Source organism: Urocampus carinirostris, chromosome 11, assembly GCF_059441175.1.
Source record: "Urocampus carinirostris isolate Australia breed hairy pipefish chromosome 11, RoL_Ucar_1.0, whole genome shotgun sequence".
NCBI lineage: Eukaryota > Metazoa > Chordata > Actinopteri > Syngnathiformes > Syngnathidae > Urocampus > Urocampus carinirostris.
The window spans coordinates 20,160,618-20,179,508 of NC_142359.1; the positions used below are offsets into that span (position 1 = coordinate 20,160,618).

An 18,891-nucleotide genomic window follows, 5' to 3' on the forward strand; every position below is an offset into this window, starting at 1 on the left:
GTAAACTTTGCCTCGCTTTTATTGGCTAGTGTTATTAAAACTTGCCTCTCAATTCTGGTTGGCCAAGCACCCCCTGACTCACAAACATGGAACTATAAATCCCTGACGACAAAAAAAAAAAAAAAAAAAAAAAAAAATTCTTGCGATTACACAATCGCAACACGTCACATCGCGATATCGAGGTAGTAGGGAGACAAAATTTAAGCATGGTAGGAACACCTTTAGCCCTAAACCACTAGGGATGCAGATAACATGGGAAAAGGCATTATCACACTATTTTTACTCACAGTACCACATTGTTAAATATGCGGGTCCAAAATTAAAACCATTTACTAAGAACATAAACTGTGTAAAGAATACCAATAGAAATGTACAATGTATTTATTCTGTGTCCTTCAGATACACTAAAGAGTCGTTTCCCTTGTCATGCTTTTTTAGGTTTATTTATATCTTCCAGGGAGGTACTGTGACTAAAAATAATGTGAACATGAGATAAAACCCAATTCCTTTTCCTATGTAATCTACATCAGTGGTCGACAACTGGGGTTTCAGAAATGACACAAACTTTTCTTCATGCCGACATATCTGTCAACCTATACGTTTTCCACATATTGTATATGTTTTGTGCTCTGCCTGGAACAGCTTTTCTAAAAATTGTGTGCGGCTTATGATAATAAACAATTTTTGGATACAATTTATTATTAGACCAATTTTGGCTTGCCTATTCCGGCTCTATTACGGGTTGTCTTAGTCACTGGTAGCATAGGACAATGTCATCGTAAATTGCTAATGAAGTCTGAGAAATCCTGCACTGCTGCGTATAATACCTAAAATTACTACAAGTGGGGAAAGAGCTAAGAAAGTCACTGAGGAATTGTTTGTGTGGCTTGTTTGGTAATTAAGATAAAGTTGTTTACACAAATTCTCTTCTTTTTTGTTTTACTTAGTCTGCCTTGCTGTGAGTAAATAGGTGCAATATTGTGTTTCTAAGGTTTAGCATTGCCAAATAGGGGGAATTGCAATCATTGATAAGGAGAGCAATTGGCTGATGTTGACAGGTATGCACTTAAAGGGACACTTTGATTGTTTGACCACTAGATGACGCTTTAGTGTGTCCTACAACAGCAAACTAGTTCTAAAAAGCACAAAGAAGAATATAAACTACAAATATTCAATGTGACCAGATGCACCATTTTACTGGTTTTGTGTTTTTTTTGCCGGTCTTTTAAAAGTTTTGGGGTACGCGTCGCAGCAAGATGTCAAACAATTATATCAGCTCCCTGCATGTTGATATCATAGTTTGTTTATTTTTGCTTATCATTTAAATCAATATTGCTTTTTGAATAAATCTTTTTATTTACAATTGAATTCAAGGGTTCACAGTTCCCTTAACTTCCTGGGTTCCACTTTCTGTGGTGTCTTGGGCAATTACACCCTGGTGGCGCCCTTTCCACTCGAGGCTGGATTTTCATGTTGGGGTTTGCTACCCCACATGCAAAAGTTAGGACTAGATTCTATGGTTAGCAGTAGCAGGAGAAACATCCCGATCCGACTCAGACACAGCACCTTCTTCATATGGTCGACGTTTTTGTTGGTGTAAAGCATGTGGCTAAAACACTTGTATTACATTTACTGATGAGGACATTTGAGGTCACAAATGAACATTTTTTTTAATTAAATAATAACTATTCCTATTCATAACTAGTACAGGATTTAAATTTTGGCAAAGTAATTCCCAATGATTTCTCTCTAGATCACAGGTGTCAAATAGGCGGCCCGCGGGCCATTTCAGGCCCGCTAAGGGATTGAATCCGGCCCGCGAGACAACACTCAGAGAAGTGCAAGAGAAAAACAAGCTGCAGGTTGAAATATGTCAACTTGATGTTGCCAAAGCCAGGTGCCTCTCACAAAGACACTGTACTTGTATTTCTCTCTCTCTCGCTCTCTCTTTCCTTTCCACCCCTTTTCTCCCACTCTGTCTCTTTCACTCTCTGTGTCTTTTAACCTATTTTGCTCTAACTTCATTTTTTCCTTTTCTCTTTCTCTCTTCATACCCTTAGCACTTTCTTTTCTCTTTTCTCTCCTTCTGTCTTTCTTTTTCTCTTTGGATTTCTTTCTTCCTCTCCCTTTCTTTTCCCCCTTTCTCACGACTTTTTATATTTTGTTTCTCACGCTCTCTCCCTCTCTCTCTTTTTCTTTCATTGTCCCGCCCTCTCTCCTTTTCTCTCCCTTTTTCTCTTATTTCTTTCTCTTTCTCTTTAATCTACTATTCCGGTCCCCGACAAAATGTTTGTTCTATCGTGTGGCCCCCCGAGTTCAAATGAGTTTGACACCCTTGCTCTAGATTGTACGACTTTCACAATAGAAGACTAAAGTTTAGCCCACTGCATTTTCCAGGATGCTATTCCTGATGAATCACATATGAGACATTCTCGTTAGGAATCACAGCAAATATAGCACAAAAAAAACCACAGATTCATTTTGACCACTTATTTCCACTAGGAGGCGCTAAATAATGCTCACTATCCCTTGAAGCGTTTGTATTGTTTTCCGATCGTTGAAACAGGGCCAAATGTTGTGGGGCGTGTACTGTAGATATTGACATTGTTGCAGGTATTTTGCTGGCTCCCTTACAATTACAGTAGAAGTTGCCTGGAGATGTGAAAATGGATGTTGTCAAAAGGTCCAGCGAATGGAGGTGGGTGGGTGCATTCTGGGAGGAGAGTGGGGGGCTTTGTCTTAATCGACATCAAGGGTGTCAAACATGCAGCCCACGGACTGTGTCAGGCCAGTCTACATTTTGAATTCGGTCTCCGAGGAAAAGAGAAGGCTGAGAGAAGCGCGAGAGAAAAGTGAGCTGCACTTTCTCTCTCTCTCCCTGCCTTTCTTTTTTTTCTTGTCTTTTTCTTGATCTATTCTTACATATCGTATTCCTTTACTCTCTTTCACTGCCTTTGTTTCCCTTGCCACTTCTCTTTCTCTCTTTTTTCTGTCACTATTTCCCTCTCTCTTTTTAATATATTTTTCAGTTGTTTCTTTACCTTTTCTATTTCTTTCTCTTTTAGTTTCTTTCTCTTTTGGTTTAGTTATCACTATTTCATGTTGTCTTTTTTCCATCCTTTTTTCTCCTGTCTTCATTTCTCTTTTTCTATATCCTCCCTTTCCTTCTCTATCATTTTTCTGTCCCTCCGTTTTATAATTTTCTTTATATTTCTTTCACTCCCTCTCAATTTTTTCTTTCTCTCTTATGTCTTTCTCCTTTTCTCTGTTTTGCTTCATTACTTTCTCTTTTCTATCTCATTTTCTCTTTCTATATATTTATCTCCTTTTTTCTTTCTCTATCTCCTTTTCTCTCACACTCTATTTTTCTTTCTCTCATTTCATATATTTTCATCTTATTCTATCATTTTCTATAACTATTTCATTCTCTCTTTCTCTCCATCTCTTTTTCTCTGTGTCCTTCTCTCTTTCTGCGTCCCTTTTCTCTCTTTTTCAGTTTTCTTATGGCTTACCATTTCTTACTCTTTCCTTTTTAATTTATTTGCATCCCTCTTTCATTCTCTCTCTCTCTCTCTGTGCCTTTCTTTTTTCTTTTCTTGTCTTTTTCTTGATCAATTCTTCCATATCTAACTCTCTTTCTCTGCCTTTGTTTCCCTCTCCACCTCTCTTTCTCACTTTTTTCTGTCACCATTTCTCTCTCTCTTTTTAATGTATTTCTCAGTTTTTTCTTTACCTTTTCAATTTCTTTCTCGCTGGGTTTCTTTCTCTTTTATTTATTTATTTTTTCCACCCTTTTTCTCCTCTCTTGATTTCTCTTTGTCCACTCTTTCCTTTTCTATCATTTTTCTCTCCCTATGTTTTATAATTTTCTTTATATTTCTTTCACTCCCTCTCATTTTTTTCTTTCTCTCTTATGTCTTTCTCTCTCCTTTTCTCTGTTTTGCTTCATTTCTTTCTCATTTTCTCTTTCTTTATATTTCTCTCCTTTTTCTTTCTCTCATTTCATATATTTGTATCTTACTCTATCATTTTCTATAACTATTTCTTTCTCTCTTTCTCTCCATCTCCTTTTCTCTGCGTCCTTCTTACTTTCTATGTCCCTTTTCTCTCTTTTTCAGTTTTATTATGGCTTACCATTTCTTACTCTTTCCTATTTAATTTATTTGAATCCTTCTTTTATTCTCTCTCTCGCTCCATTTCTCTCTCTTTATTTCTCTTAATTCTACCAGTACGGCCCCCGTGAGCATTTTTGTCTACCATGTGGCCCCCGAGCTAAAATGAGTTTGACACCCCTTCCCTGCATAGAAATCATATTCTTTTGAACGCTGTTGATGGTTTGCAGTACAGTACACCTACCTAGAAAATCAACCTCGTCGAAGCGACGAATAACCCAACCAAAAGAGACAAAAGTGTTGACGAATATTAGAAATAGGAATATGGCAGACCAAAAAGAAGGCAGAATGTCGCCGTCGGGTTCGAAAAACGGCATCGAAAATGTAGGCCACTCAGAACTCTCCGAAACTCACCGCCGCTGGATGTAAAAAGCACAGGCTCGCTCCTCATCATGTAATCCGCCAAACGACGGTCCATATACGGGTAGACGTCAAAGTTGTTACTTTCCGCCGTGGTTCCAGGCTTTTTATAGCTAATTGTCCTTCTTTCTCCTTAGTTTTCCTTCTCACTTTTCGCCACCGTTTTCTTTCCTCACCCCCTTCGTTACGACGCCTTCATGGACCGTCGTTTTTTTCTATTTCGTCTTGAAGTGGGATGGGGGCGTTCTCAAACTTCTAATGCATTTACTATTTTATTCAGTGATCGTTAAAACATGACGATGTATTTAAAAGGTGTGATGTTCAATGTATAAAGTTCAAACCAAGTCTTAAAATAAAGTACAAATACTTATTATGTCGCGATGAAAGTGTGGCATTTGGTGACGGCGCTGCACAGGGGCTAGCCGCTAGGAGGTGCTATAACCCCGTCAGAAATTGATGATGCCCAACTCGAGACAAATTAAATCAGGGGTCAGGAACCTTTTTGACCCAAAGAGCCATAAAAGCAAAAAATGTTTTAAAAATTAATTGAGAGAGCCACATCATATATTTTCTGACAAAATTGAATAAACTGCCAAACACGCTCTCTAGACACAAGCTAATTCTTCAGCACATTTTATATCACTGGGTGTCATTTGATGATTTGATCTAATGTAAGAAATGATAATAATGCCAAATCAATGTAAATATGCCATTTAAGATTTGTCTTCAACCTTCAGTTAAGAGTGTTAAGGCAATATTTTTTTCATGAAATTTGTCCTTAATAACGGTTTCAATACAATGTGCATGCAAAGTTCTTTCGTAAAAATGTTACAAACTACTGCAAACGATAAGCATATCATCATATTCACTTTCGATGTAGACTGCACTGAGCGAGAGAGAGAGAAGGAAGTGCCTTGCGCTATGTGCAGGGATCCGCCCACCCGTGCTGCTCACCCAATCAAAGTCGTTTGCCAGCATTTTTATTCATCAGTTTAAATGGTTTCTTATCAAACTTCTGCATTAAGTTGCTACGACTTTATACGGACCAAAATCGGGATGCAATCACTTGACCTTGGAACGCCACAGAGAGATGTGCAATAGTTACATTTTATTTCGGAGCCATATGTACTCATGAAAAGAGCCATATATGGCTCCCGAGCCATAGGTTCCCTACCCCTGCATTAAATGGTAAATAGTCTGCATTTATATAGCGGTTTCAAGTCAATGAAGACCTCCCAAAGCGCTTTACAATGTGCTTCACACTTACCCATTCACACACACACTCACACACCAATAGGGAGTCCGCCATGCGCCTACCTGCTTATTGGGGGCATTAGGGATTCAGGGTACCATTTTTTGTAAATAAAAACAAAAACAAACTTCAAATTGTTTCCCCACCATGATGAAACATTGCCTAATTACAACTCAGCGAACAATCACGTTGCAAATGTATGGGAGTACATTTCAAATGCTAGAAAAAAACTACATTCTCCATAAAGACAAAACCTCATAAACTCTCGTGGAGTTAAAAACTACAAAGATTCTTACACAAATTCTTGTAGGAGGGGGAATAATCATCCTTTGATAAGAAACTCATAATTCTACTTCATACCTGTCAAGCTCCAGGGCTCCATGCCCTTACAAACTGTCGTATTTTCCCTTACAAAATACAAAAAAATCTTACACCATATATTTTTTTCGAACATGTTTATTTATGTAGTTTAACATGTTATATTGTACATGTGTTTCCTTATATCATGTATATTGTTAACTTATTTATACGACATACTAATTCCGTCATGTCCAGCATGGTCGCCGTGGCGACCGGCTGGCCCCGCCCCCTGGGCACCGGCTGTAGCAGATCGTCTAATTTGCGTGTGTGCTTCTTAAAGGCAGGTTTTGGGGATTGCCGGTGGCTGGTTCATTGCATTTTCTGTATTTACTCATCTTCATTCATGCAATGTTTGCGTTGCGTCGTCTGCTACAAGCCTCTTTCCACGATGCTTTTAATGTACGTTTACGTTTTGTAGCGTCATCAATTTTGTTAGCTTCTTTTGAATATTACTTCTGGGGCTGAGGTTTTGGCTTGATTCCTAACCACTTCTCCATTTTTCTCGTGTTCTCTGTGCATCTACTTTGGAAAATGCAAATGCACGACCTTATAACGCTCGTGAAAGTCTGTAAGCACAAAGTTATTCGACGCAGGCTTCTGATCAGCTGCTGAGTATGCAAATTGCCTAACGAACCGAAATTCTGAAATTTCCAAACCGAATAAAGATTTTGAAATCGGAAAAAAGCAAACGTTTGATTTGAATAATAAATAAAAACAAAAGGTTTTTTCTTTTCTTGAAAAAGTTGTTGGCCACGTGGGCAGAGACGTTGTGTAAGTTGTACGCCCGACGTAAAAGATGCACGCCCGGGCGTCCGGGCAGACATTATTTCAAACACTGCTATAAAGAATGAAAAAAATGGCTAAATTTCAACAACAACATACAGTACTACACAGCAGGAAGCAATGCATTCTGTCTCGTTGATATTTACCTTCTGCCCACACAAATACAGAATAACAATGTATTTCTAGCAGAGGCAGTCACAAGCAACACCTAAATCTGGCACATTAGGCACAAATCGAGCAGATCACAGCAAAAGTTGATTTTCGTCTTGTGTTTAAACACATTTTGTTTTGGCCATTGAGTCCCCTACTATCTATGCAGGGTAGTACCCAGGGTAAACCTATGCCATGTGGGACAGAGCCAGAAGCAGCTGCGAATTTTCGACACTGTAGTACTTGTTCCCCAGGCATATGGTGAGACAACTGCATTATCCCCAAATTATTCTTTTTATACCTGTAAAATTTCACAGAATAGAATAGTCTTCATTCTTATTGATATAAAAGGAAACATGCAATGAGATTAAACATGACACTCCGGGATAAACTTGGAATAAACACTTTAAAGAGAAAAATGAAATAAAAGACTTACAGTCCGGACCAAGTTGTAATAATAGTGTAATTAAAGAAATGGTCCATCGTAATAACAGTGCAATGAAAAGTAGTGCATTAACATTAATAGCAACAAAAAAAACAACTAAGTTGCAAGATCTCATTATCTCATCTCATTAGCTACACCGCTTATCCTCAGTAGGGCCGCGGGGGGGGGGGGGGGCCCATCCCAGCCATCTCCGGGCAGTGGGCAGGGGACACCCTGAACTGGTTGCCAGCCAATCGCAGGGCACACGGGGACAGACAACTCACTCGCTCATTCACACCTAGGGACAATTTGGACCGGCCAATTCACCTGAAATGCGTGTTTTTGGAAGATATATATATATATATATTCACTGTTTTGCACGCTTGTTTAGGGTAGTGATGGCCTTGAGAAAGAAACGTAGTGATGTCAGGCAATTTTGCATGCCCTTTTTAGTATATTCTTACGTTGTTTATTTCGAAAATATTCTTTTATTATAGGGCAGCACGGCGGCGCAGTGGTTGGCTGGTGTGCGGCACAGTTCTGAGGTCATGGGTTCAAATCCAACTACCAGTCTGTGTGAAGTTTGCATGTTCTCCCCGTGCTTGCGTGGGTTTCCTCCGGGCACTCCGGTTTCCTCCCACATTACCAAAAAAACATGCATGTCCATGGCCGGTCCAAATTGTCCCTAGGTGTGAATGAGTGAGTGTTGTCTGTCCCTGTGTGCCCTCTGGCAACCAGTTCAGGGTGTCCCCTGCCCACTGCCCGAAGATAGCTGGGATTGGCTCCAGCACCCCCGCGACCCTACTGAGGATAAGCGGTGCAGATAATGGATGGATGGATGTCTTATTATAATGAAATAAATACTGGGACAGGACAAGATACATTCCTAGACTTCACTTTCGGGTATGTAAAGAACATTTTCACATAATTTCCTTTTTTTTCCACTTTCCCTTTCTTTAAATCATGTATTTTTCTTTTTATATATTTATATGTTCAATCAATCATTTGTCTGCATGACAGGACAATACAGTACACGCCCACAGCACCTCCCCCCCTCGTAACAAATGCTCTCCGAGTAACAACTGCACTGAAAAACACCTCAACATACACGAAAACAGAAATTAGAAATTGAAATAGAATGCAAGTAATGGAAACATAGCTCACCTCGCTACTTTCTTGGATTCCTCCTTTTTATGTACGTGGACCGGTGACAATGAGAGGCCGTTCCGGAAGTGACGATAGAGTCTACAGCCAATCATCGCAAGAGGGGCGCGGCTTATTTTGGGGCTTGAGCTGGAGGTGACCAGAACGGCAAGTGTGACGTCACGAGTCAACTACCGAGTTGAAGTCGAAGTTATTTCCATTGGGTTTTCAAACCTTACAACTAAAAGCCACGTATTTAATATTTGTTCTGTGCCTGGTGGGAGTCTGTAAGGAAATGTAGACCTGAATGGAATCTAGTATGCATGACTGATTGCTTATTTGCAGGGTTGGGTAGGGTTACTTTAACTTGATTACTTTCAATTACTTTTACTCCAATACCAAATATGCTAATAAAAGACAAAAGAAACTAAATATGAATAAAATGACTAAATTTTGTGCAGGCTTGGGGAGTAATGGAATACATGGAACGGCAAAAATGATGTTGGCAAGCTGTTTGGATTTATTTTCATTTTGTTTCTGTGGCATTTTATGTTAGTTTTGCCGGAGATCAAAGAGATCAAAGCCAGGAGAGAAAGCTTACCATGTGTTGTGAGTCATCATTTTATTCATATTTAGTTTCTTTTGTCTTTTATTAGCATATTTGGTATTGGAGTAATCCAAAAGTAATTGAAAGTAATCAAGTTAAAGTAACCCTACCCAACCCTGCTTATTTGTATGTTTAAGTATGTTACTCTGTCCTGTCGAACCAAAATGTGAAGTTAAATTGCATTTCGACCCTGACAATATTGACTCGTGCGAGTGAACAATACAATTTCGATACAAAATTGAGTTGAATTTATTTTGACCAAGTTTCAAAAGCTCCAAGAATAATTTCAAAGTGAAGTGCGTCCTTTGAGTACGTGTTAACAATGCCAACTTTCCAGTGATTTTATTCTCGTCGCTGCGATTTTTTAGTGTAACGTGAAAATTGTAAATCAAATAAAGGCTTCTTTCAACCCAAATCCTCAAAAAGATGAAAAAGAGTTTATTCTAGCGAGTCTAAGAAACGCGTACTGTACTTGAGGACTGAACTGACTGAGGCTGCGATCGAGACTTAAAGCCAGGAGATGGTGGCAGAGAGTAACAAAGTTACTATTCAGCACAGAACCATTGAACGAACACTAAATATTATAAATCTGCAGGTTTGAGAGCCTTCTCCATTCGGGCCCCGGTCTGTGGCATGCTCTTCCCCCTGAGATTCGATCTGCAACCTCAGTGGAAATGTTTAAATCTGAGCTCAAAACACACTTCTATTCTATAGCATATGAATAACCTATATTTTATGTTGGCAATATCTGTTTGAAAATTGTTATTGCAGTGTCTGAAATAACGTCTGCCCGGACGCCCGGGGCGTGCATCTTTTACGTCGGGCGTACAACTTACAAAACGTCTCCGCCCGGGTGGCCGACAACTTTTTCAAGAAAAAAAATCTAATAAAAAATCAAATGTTTGCTTTAATCCAATTTCGAAATCTTCGTTCGGTTTGGAAATTTCCGTTCGTTAAGCAATTTGCATACTCGGCAACCGATTAGAAGACTGAGTCGAATAACTTCGTGCTTCTGGACTTTCCCGAGCGTTATAAGGTCGTGCATTTGCATATTACATTTTTCAAAGTAGACGCACAGAGAACACAAGAAAAATGGATAGGTGGTTAGGAATCAAGCCAAAACATCAGCCCCAGAATAAATATTCAAAAGAAGTTAACAAAAACTATGATGCCACGAAACGTAAAAGCACATTAAAAGCATCGTGGAAAGAGGAATTCACGTGGCTTGTAGCAGACGACGCAACGCAAACATTGCATGAATGAAGATAAGTAAATACAGACACATACTGATGACACATGGAAAAAAGCGATGTCATATTCACGCAACGAATGTTATAAGTAGATTTATAATAAACTTAATTTTAAAGTGTTGATCTGTTATATATTCTGATTATCAGTCCTTAATACTTAGCAACAATGGGTTTTTTTTTGCGATTAGTCGTCTTATTGCGTTTCAAATTGGGAAAAATAAGGCAGGCAACTTTATGGCGGGCAGCCAACTTTTCAGAGTTGTCTGCTCTGGTAACTTTTTGTCATGAGTTACAGACACTGGTTATTGCAACATCCATTGCATTCTGGTCATCCTGGAAGTGGGATTACCTCATCTGCAGTCCCTTCTTAAAATTTCTTCATTTTCCTCATAATAATAATAATAATAATAATTTACTTGTATTGTCATTCTTTGTAACAATGCACACAGAACGAAATGTCGATACACCTGACCCGTACAGTTAAACTGTAGCGAGCCGAGTTTTTCCTTGCCCTCATGTAGGTTTTAGATCAGGGGATGGTGTAATAATCGTGGGTGGTTTGCAATAATATGTGGTCTGTGCAGCCCTTTGAGGCTATACAAATAAACATGACTTGACTTAAATATCGTTCAAAAATACATTCAAAGTGTCATGTCCAGCATGGTCGCCGTGTGTGTGTGCTTCTTAAAGGCGGGTTTTGGGGATTGCCGGTTGCTGGTTCATTGCGTTTTCTGTTCTGCATGAATCTGTTCTGTTTGACTTAAGGAAACCTGTGTTGCCCGTTCTGAGTAAAAGCCTGTTTTGTGAGTATTCCTAGTCTGAGTTCCTGTTTGCCTGTAAGCCTGTTTTTGTTTTTGTCCCTGAGTGTTGGACGACTTTTATTTCCTTAATAAAAGTAACTGATCGTTAACACGAATGAGTTCACCCTTCCTGCCTCCGATCTGGTCCGGTCCCGTGACACAAAGTATGTTTCAGGCAAAAAAATGGAAAGGCTGCAGTCGGATAAAGCACTTTAATGGCAGAGGAATAAAATTAACCAGGAAAAGTTAGAATTTGACTTATAAGGCGCCCTCCCAAAAATCGTTATACATAAAACTAGAGAAATAAAATAATAACATCCCTTCATTCGTATCACAAATAAGTTATGTCGAGCAGCTGATCCTTCATTCCTCTTATGTTACCATGCAATGGCTTGAATCAGAAATATACAGTATACTTGCTGTTTTCAGTAGTAGATGCTTACTTCATCTTGCAGTAATGTTGCGAGTTAGTTTTGCCGTATGGCATGATGCCGTCAAGCAACCACAGTGCATGATTGATTAATAAATTTGCAACGGTATTATAGTACAATATAGTTTGGGAATCAACAGTCACTTAGTGGGACATTGACAAGAAAAAGAAAAGATGGTAAAAAATGGAGGTGTGTGGAAAAACAGGTTACCCTAGTTTATGGAAAACAAGCAGCAATTACAAAAATGAATGGAAATCAACAATAAAAGACAGTGTAAATTTAATGATGGTATAAGGTTAAAACTAGTGTTACCTGGAAAAAGCTGCCAACATTCAAGAAAAAAAACATGCAGAATTATGAAAAAAAAAAAAAAAAAAACGATGTTATGCGAGTGAAACCATAACAATAAAATAAATCAATGTTTTGAGACAAAAACCTCACTATTAACTGAAATTGGAAACTTACGAGGATAAAGTTTTTGTACAACAAGGAAAGTCGTCTTGTAATGCAAAGAAATACACCAATTTTGGGCAGATTCGAAATTTGGGATGTCAAGTTTGGAATTCCTATCAGAAAAAAAGTTAAATATGAATAGGAAAAAAAGTAATGTGACATGCATAATTATAAATTTGTGAGAAATAAATGTGATTCTAGGAGACTTGGAAAACAAAAAAACAGGTTTGATTGAAGGAAAATGGGAAACTTGAATTGGCAGGGGTCTCCAACAGCTAAGACGCCCGCAAACGTGTTCTGAAAATAGCCCACCAGGTCTGGGTCATTGTGATTTTCAGTGGTGGGCCGTCAGGGCCTGCAAGGCCTTCACTGCTGGACCCAAAAATATTTGAATCATGTGATGTTAATTATATTTTTGTTCATAAATACTTAGTAAATAATTCCAAAGTATCTTTTTTTTTCATTGCTTCTCCCCGGTTGGGCTTCTTCCAGGTATGTGCCTTCGTATTCAAGAATTTAACCACATTTGTAGCCATTAGTTGCTGCTAAACTCATCTACCCGGAGGCCTTCACAAAAAAAAAACTGAAAGCCATGTACCATAGTGTTTGATGAAGCTGTTCGTTTAGGTAATTATATTCCACGTTGGAGAGTCAGGGCCTGCTAGCGGACCTTGAAAAACGTCAACAGCTTCACAAATTCCGATTGGTTTGGGGGCGGTTCTATACCAAAGCAATTGTGCCAATAGCCGTTAAACTTAAAGAGATCTAGCTGCACCAGAAAATGTATTGTTGTGTTGATTCAATAGCGAAAGGTTCAGGCAAGCAAGCTTTCGCAAGCAGGAAAAGGTTTTGTCCGCAACTTTCAGCCTAGAGGTAAGATCTTAAACCCAAGCCCAAACCGAATATCAGGGAAGACCAGGCCTAAAATTTTGATCATTATGTTTGGGTTGGGTTGAGCTTCTCTCTGGCTGACTCTTATTATGCACCTGTCATTGTTCTTCTTTGTCTCTGTTCATACAGTCTTTCTTAACTTTCCTTCAGCATCTACCACTCCCCTTCTCGCGAAGTCTGCTTTGCCAGTTCCCCGAGTGGACTGTGGTCATCAGCTGGGGCGTCCAGCGCTGTCGGGCCCAGAGAACCGAGCGTGCGGCCAAATCAACTCTCCTCCACCCAACTCCTTAAAATAAAATGGAAAATTACACTCAAAGAGTCGGTTCATTCTACTAACATGTCACTAAATCAGATTGCCCTATGTGTGAAATGCACAGCCCACCACTGGTAATTTTCCAGTAAATCTTTTGGGGTGGTTGACTGAGTCTGATTAAACCTACTTCCAATAATTAACCTGGTAATAACCTAGTAACGACATAGTAATAACATGATAAGTGGTCATTTTAGAAAAGCATATCAAACTGATTACTAACAAGACTTAGCTCTCAGCTTGAACAAGGTTGGAGACCCCTGCTCTAGGGCATTTAAGGAAAAAAGGTTTTTAGGAGACTTGCTCGTGAAAAGAAGCTTAAAGCAGACGTTAACGTGTAGGTGGTGATACGAGCACAGGGCATGCAAACATTATGCAGCTTATCCAGAAGGTCGCCGATCCAACAATTCCCGTTGTATTGCACATAGAAAGCTTTTTGAACTAGGGGCGGCAAACGCTGACCACTGATTGGTTCCGGTCTAAAAAAGACGAGCCCTTTTCTTCAAGTCGTGTCTCTTCCACAGGGGGAGACGGTCAAAGTGATCCAGGGTCATCCCGAACACTTTCTGGAAGTCTTCGGGCGACAGATGTCTCTGCAAAATCAAGAAAGACAAAGTCAGCAGATGGATTCGGATTTCTATGTCAAAGTCTGCTAAAGTTGTGATTTGGGTATTTTCGGAGCAAATGTACATTTAGGCCAGGGGTGGGCAAACCATCCATTCATCCATCCATTATCTACACCGCTTATCCTCAGTAGGGTCGCGGGGGTGCTGGAGCCCATCCCAGGCATGGAATGAAATGAAATGATCTGCATTTATATAGCGCTTTTCAAGTCAATGGCTTCCCAAAGCGCTTTACAGTGTGCTTCACATTTCCCAATAGCGGCCTTGTATTGCAGCCATGTAAGACGCTAACCTGCTTAATGGGGGTATTAGGGGTTCAGTGTCTTACCCAAGGACACTTCGACATGTAACACGGGCAAGCCGGGTTTCAAACTGGGATCCCTTGATCCCAAGACGAGCGCTCTACCTCCTGAGCTACTGCCCCTGCATCATCTGGGCAGTGGGCAAGGGACACCCTGAACTTGTTGCCAGCCAGTTGCAAGGCACACAGGTACAGACAACTCACTCGTTCATTCACTAGGGACAATCAACCTGACACACGTTTTTTTTTAATGTATGAAGAAACAGGGATGCCTGGAAGAAACCCACGCCAGTACGGTGAGAACATGCAAACTCGGCACAGGGAGGCTGCGCTAGCTGGAATTGAACCCTGGACCTCAGCATAATAAAGCTGCGCGCTTACCACCTAGCCGTCGTGGAACAAAAAATATACAATGAGAATATACTGTAAAATCAAAAACAAAGGGGGAGGGGTGAAGATTGGGGGGAGGGGGACCATCCGGTAAGTCCTTTTTTGTTTCAACTACAAAAATACTACAAAATTACTAATAAACTACATTCATTTCAAATTTAGTGCTTAAAACAGGGACCTAATAAGATATTAGTTTGCCTTAATTCTCTAATGTAATACTATAATACAGATATACCACAAACATCCTACAAAAATACAACAGTAATACCACAAAAATACTACAGAAATAAGACAAAAATATTACTACAGAAAAAAATCAAAAATCCTAACACAGAAATACTACAAAAATCCTACTACAGAAATATCAGGAAAATCCTACTACAGAAATACCACAAAAATCTTACAAAATACAACAGTAATACCACAAAAATACTACAGAAATAAGACAAAAATATTACTACGGAAAAAAATAAAAAATCCCAACACAGAAATACTACAAAAATCCTACTACAGAAATATCAGGAAAATCCTACGACAGAAATACCACAAAAATCTTACAAAATACAACAGTAATGCCATAAAAATACTACAGAAATACAACAGAAATCCTACTACAGAAATACTACAAAAATCCTACTACAGAAATATCAGGAAAATCCTACTACTGAAATACCACAAAAATCTTACAAAATACAACAGTAATACCATAAAATACTACAGAAATACAATTAAAATCCTACTACAGAAATACTACAAAAATCATACTACAGCAATATCAGAAAAATCCTACCACAGAAATATTACAAAAATCCCACTATAGAAATACTAAAGAAATCCTACTACAGAAATATCAGAGAAATCCTACTACAGAAATACCACAAAAACCCTACAAAATACAACAATAATACATACATAAAAATACTACAGAAATACAACAAAAATCCTACTACAGAAATACTACAAAAACCCTACACAGAAATATCAGAAAAATCCTACTACAGAATTACCACCAAAATCTGACAAAATACAACAGTAATACTATAAAAATACTACGACAGTAATAATACAAAAACCCTACTACTACCACAAAAATACCACACAAATCCTATTACAGTAACACAACAAAAATCTACCCCCCCAAAAAAGAAACACCACAAAAATCATAAAGAAATATTACAAAAAGATTTATCGCAGAAATGCTACAAAATACTATAATAACTCCTTAAAAATGCAACCAAATTCTACAATAATACTGACCTAACTAAGTACCATTTTTAGTGCTTAAAAAGGTACCTCATATCTTATTCATATCTTTCAAAACCAATTTCATCAAATCTATTATTATAAAAAAATATTTAATCATGTAAATGTGTTCATGAATTTGTATTCATATTCATACACGCAAATGAGAAAACTTGGCCAATTTATTTGAACCCAATACGACTCCAAATGTTTGCCGACCCAGCTTTGGACTCACCTCCAGTCGAGTGCGATCCACGTCTCGGGGAAGCTTCACTTTGACTCGGTAGGTCACTGCCAGCATTTCGTAAGGATACACCTGAAGGCATCATAATCAATAATCTGAATCCAATGCTCAGTAATTATTCAAACATACTCCCAAAAGTCTAAACCTACCTTGTATTCTGAGCAACCAAAGAGGAAAAAAGGGAGAATTTGTATCATTAAATGCACATGAGTCAACAATATTGTTAAGACTCCCGATCACAGAGCCATAGAAATCCTACCTCTCATGCCTCCCCATGATTGGGAGTCAGGGTCAACTTCATCTTCAGCCATCTCACTAGCCTGTCAAATAAAAGTAATCGTTTGTGAGATCTTGAGTAAAAAATTGGTGAGAAAGTGGTTTCAAAAGTATACACATCTTTTTGTAAATACTGTAAAGAGCGCACCTGATGAAAGGCCGCATGCTCAAATTTAGACTTGTTTACCGTATTTTCCGCACTATAAGGCGCACCGGGTTATAGGGCGCACCCCGAAAAAATAGTTTTTGGTCCTATATTTGACATACATAAGACGCACTGGATTATAAGGCGCTACAATGGGAACGTCGACATAACAGTCAGATAGTTCAGTCCAACTTATTACCCCCTTAACATTCCGAAAGCTTGCAAAGAAGCAAATACGTGTCGTAGACACGTGCGGATGCGGTGTCCGTACGATGTCACTCAAATGCATTGTTCCAAATATCATTCGGAAGGTTAAAGTCTTGGGATTCAAGAAATGCCAACCATTCCTTAGTTTCTATTTTCTTTTTCGCTCGCAACTTTACTGTGCATATGACAATAAACACTTGGAATTGAGTTTAATTTAAAAATAGACACTCCATTCCATCCTCTTATCACAGAAACATCGTGTTCAGTCTGAAACAAGATATAGGGAAAATATATCGCCGGAGTAGCTCACCGAAGTCGTTGTGTTCAATAATAATGTGCAACCGTGGTCCTCTCATATCCGTGAGTGTAGTAAATCCATGAGAGTAAAATATTCACAAATACAGTACAAGAAACATTCCAAAAACATGTCAGGTTAATTGGCCGGGTTCAAACTGTGCCTAGGTGTGAATAAGCGAGTGAATGGTTGTCTGTCTCTGCGTGCCCTGCAACCGGCTGGCTAGCTGGGATGGGCTCCAGCACCCCCGCGACCCTACCGAGGATAAGCTTTGCAGATAATGGATGGATATTTGAACGTATTTAATTATTTATACATTTAACTCAACATGAGGCAGGATAGGTCCTCCAAGATATAATGAAACTGTGAATGTGTTTAATTGCTGTCAAAAGTGTCAATAAAATTGTTCAAACCAAAATCCTCCATAGGATGCAGCCTTCTTTTTATTTTAAGACGGATGTTTTAGACGGGATTTGATTGTATATTTGTAAGAAAGGTGCAAGGTAAATTGAATTTACCAACAATACTCAAACTAAAGGTAAAATGTCCCAGGAGGCTTTGCCCGGCATTCTTTTAAGACGAGGTTTGCACCAGTTTTCAGACCTGTAAAAATTCTATGTAGAGGTGTGAAGAAATGTACATCTAGTATATCATCCATCCATCCATTATCTGCACTGCTTATCCTCAGTAGGGTCCCAGGGGTGCTGGAGCCCACTCCAGCTATCTTCCGGCAGTGGGCAGGAACTGGTTGCCAGTCAGTCGCAGAGCACACAGGGACAGACAATTCACTCGCTCATTCACACCTCGGGACAATTTGGACCGGTCAATTAACCTGACATGCATGTTTTTGGCACGTGGGAGGAAACCGGAGTGCCCGGAGGAAACCCACACAAGAACGGGGAGAACATGCAAACTCCACACAGGAGGTTCGATCTCATGACTTCAGAACTGTCCCACACACGTGCTAACCACTGCACTGCCGTGCTGCCTATTCTAGTATATCAAATTTCTATAAATAATCAATTGTTGCTTCTTATTAAATAGATGTTTTGGTATCATACCTTGTAGATGCCGTTCCTTCCGTAACCAGGTAAAGACGCGGATTTGTTATGAGGAAAGTCTGATGAAAATATGAATACACGATTTTATTAAGTGCATTTTAATTGTCACAGCAAACAAAAAATGTTGCTCACTTGGTCGAGAAGTATTCATTGGCAAACTGCAAGTTGATTTGCACGGATTGTGGTCTTCAGGGCCCATATGTCCATCAATGTCGCTCTTCATCATCCAGCTGCCCCTCTAAAAAGGTACGAACAAAGATATTGTCATATTTAAAAGAACAAATGCATAGTTTGGTGGGAATAAAAAAAGAAAACATGCTAGACATGGATTGAAATATTTGAACTACATTAGGGGTCCCCAGCCAGCAGGCAGTGGACCAAAAGTAGTGAGTTTTTTCTGGGCTGGACAGAAAAAAAAATTCCCTTCAGAATGAACTTAAACCGGGGCTTTGAGGTAGTTAGTTTTAGATAAAATCTGTGTAGTTTGCACGGACGGGTCGAAGTTGCTGGTCTGGTGGAGCAGCTCTCTCGTTGGAAACCAGGATGTCCGCCCACGGAAAGGATGAATTACACTAAATTTCTGCACTTATCGCCAATCAGCGTGGAGGATGGTCAACTGCAGCCCACTACCGCATCTTAGTATCGTAAAAAAACTTTTGGCAACGGCGATCGAGGATGCATGGATCCCTATGTAAATAACCACCCCAAATAAAATGGTGTG

At 39.2% G+C, this 18,891-nt stretch overlaps 2 protein-coding genes across 7 annotated transcripts in view; both read right to left on the reverse strand.

The window, feature by feature from the left end:
- The window catches only part of afap1 (actin filament associated protein 1), a 38,409-nt gene extending 33,694 nt beyond the window's left edge, over positions 1 to 4,715 (reverse strand). For both annotated transcript variants that reach the window (XM_088347438.1, XM_088347437.1), the window contains exon 1: positions 4,527 to 4,715. In XM_088347438.1, coding sequence (XP_088203564.1) covers positions 4,527 to 4,590 — 64 coding nt within the window. In that variant the 5' untranslated portion in view covers positions 4,591 to 4,715. The remainder of the gene's footprint in view (positions 1 to 4,526) is intronic.
- An 11,684-nt stretch (positions 4,716 to 16,399) lies between these two features.
- The window catches only part of ablim2 (actin binding LIM protein family, member 2), a 39,781-nt gene continuing 37,289 nt past the window's right edge, over positions 16,400 to 18,891 (reverse strand). For all 5 annotated transcript variants that reach the window (XM_088347675.1, XM_088347678.1, XM_088347677.1 and 2 more), the window contains 3 exons: positions 18,303 to 18,408; positions 18,171 to 18,229; positions 16,400 to 16,506 (listed from right to left, as the gene is read on the reverse strand). In XM_088347675.1, the coding sequence (XP_088203801.1) occupies positions 16,423 to 16,506; positions 18,171 to 18,229; positions 18,303 to 18,408 (249 nt within the window). In that variant the 3' untranslated portion in view covers positions 16,400 to 16,422. The remainder of the gene's footprint in view (positions 16,507 to 18,170; positions 18,230 to 18,302; positions 18,409 to 18,891) is intronic.